This window comes from Arachis duranensis, chromosome 1 (assembly GCF_000817695.3).
Source record: "Arachis duranensis cultivar V14167 chromosome 1, aradu.V14167.gnm2.J7QH, whole genome shotgun sequence".
NCBI classification, from domain to species: domain Eukaryota; kingdom Viridiplantae; phylum Streptophyta; class Magnoliopsida; order Fabales; family Fabaceae; genus Arachis; species Arachis duranensis.
The window spans coordinates 22,092,499-22,093,951 of NC_029772.3; the positions used below are offsets into that span (position 1 = coordinate 22,092,499).

At 36.5% G+C, this 1,453-nt stretch overlaps 1 protein-coding gene across 1 annotated transcript in view; it reads left to right on the forward strand.

Annotated features, from left to right (window-relative positions):
- Positions 1 to 673: 673 nt before the first annotated feature.
- Positions 674 to 1,453, forward strand: part of LOC107481987 (homeobox-leucine zipper protein HAT22) — a gene marked incomplete in the record, with an annotated part of 2,994 nt that continues 2,214 nt past the window's right edge. Inside the window, 1 exon segment of the mRNA XM_016102348.3 lies at positions 674 to 1,453. Coding sequence (XP_015957834.1) covers positions 958 to 1,453 — 496 coding nt within the window.

A 1,453-nucleotide genomic window follows, 5' to 3' on the forward strand; every position in this document is an offset into this window, starting at 1 on the left:
AAAAAAAAGAGGAGGAAGAAGAACGACGACAATGACAGTGGTAGCAAGTCAGCAACAATAATAACGATGAAAAAATCACGCATATAAAAAAAGAAGTCGACGATGACAAAATAGAAGGAAAAAGAAGAAACGACATACACATAAGTACGAATGAAGATAAAAAAGTGGGCGATTTTAGTTAGAGACTTGGTTTAAAAATTGTTCGAAGACTTAACTTTATTGTAACAAAAAATACGAATGTGTGAAAATTATATTTAAATTAATAGTGATAAATTGTAATGTTTAAAAGTAAATAAAAAATAATAAACTCCATTTCCATATATATATATGCAAATATCATTTTTCGTATAATAATGTTTAATATGTAGAAAATTTATCAAATGCATGCACATGATGTTACAAGTGCATGTATCATAATTAAAAGATAATTTTAAAAATTATATAATAAACATTATTAATATTAATTTGAACTCATTCATTTTGAATAATTATTATTTATGATAAATACAGTACAAATAATACTCTAAAAGTAATAGAGTATTGTATGTATACAAAAATAGTGGCAGTGGGGCTGAAAATTCAAATGGTCAACCTTTGCAATGGAAAAATATAGGGGGACTTTTATGATTTCCAACAAGACTACCGGATTCGTTTCTCTCTACTCATTTATTCCACCGTTTGATATATCAAATTATCACACAGCCACCCACCCATCATTCGTCCCCACTCAAATAGTCTCACTCCATCATTCCCAATTCCAATTCCAATTTCAATTTCAATTTCAATTCTCTCTCTCTCTCTCTCTCAAATGAAACTTTATAAACCACACCATCATCTAATCATCTAACTCTCTCTTTCTCTTTCTCTTATCCCTCGCTCTATCTTCTACATCATTCATTCATCCTCTCCCTTAAGGGAACACAAGAGAACAAAGAAGAAGATTTTGAAGCACCTTAAATGGGTCTTCATCATGATTCTACTCATAATAATAACAACTCAGGCCTTCATCTTGTTCTAGGGTTGGCTCTGAGTTCCTCCTCTGATTCACCAACACAAGAAACCATAACTACCTCTACTAAGATCCCGCCGTACTCCTCTTCCTCCACCGTAACAACCGATGATGCTGAATTGCTATTACCGTCTCTTACTTTAGCTCTCTCCGGTCACGATGTGAACAAAAATAAAAACGATGATCCGCAAGAGCACCATAGGGTCCAGGTAGTCCCTACCAAGGCTAACAACAATAAGGTCTACAGTAGTGAGGACTACCCTTCTACTGGTGACGTGTCGGCACAGAATTCGCCTCACCACAGCGCCGTTTCGTCTTTCTCCAGCGGCTGCAGAAGAGGAGTCAAGAGAGAGAGGGATGTTAGCGCTAGCGACGAAGCCGAGGCGGAGGCGGAGGCCACGGAAATTGAGAGGCTTTCGTCGCGAATCAGCGACGAAGAGGAAG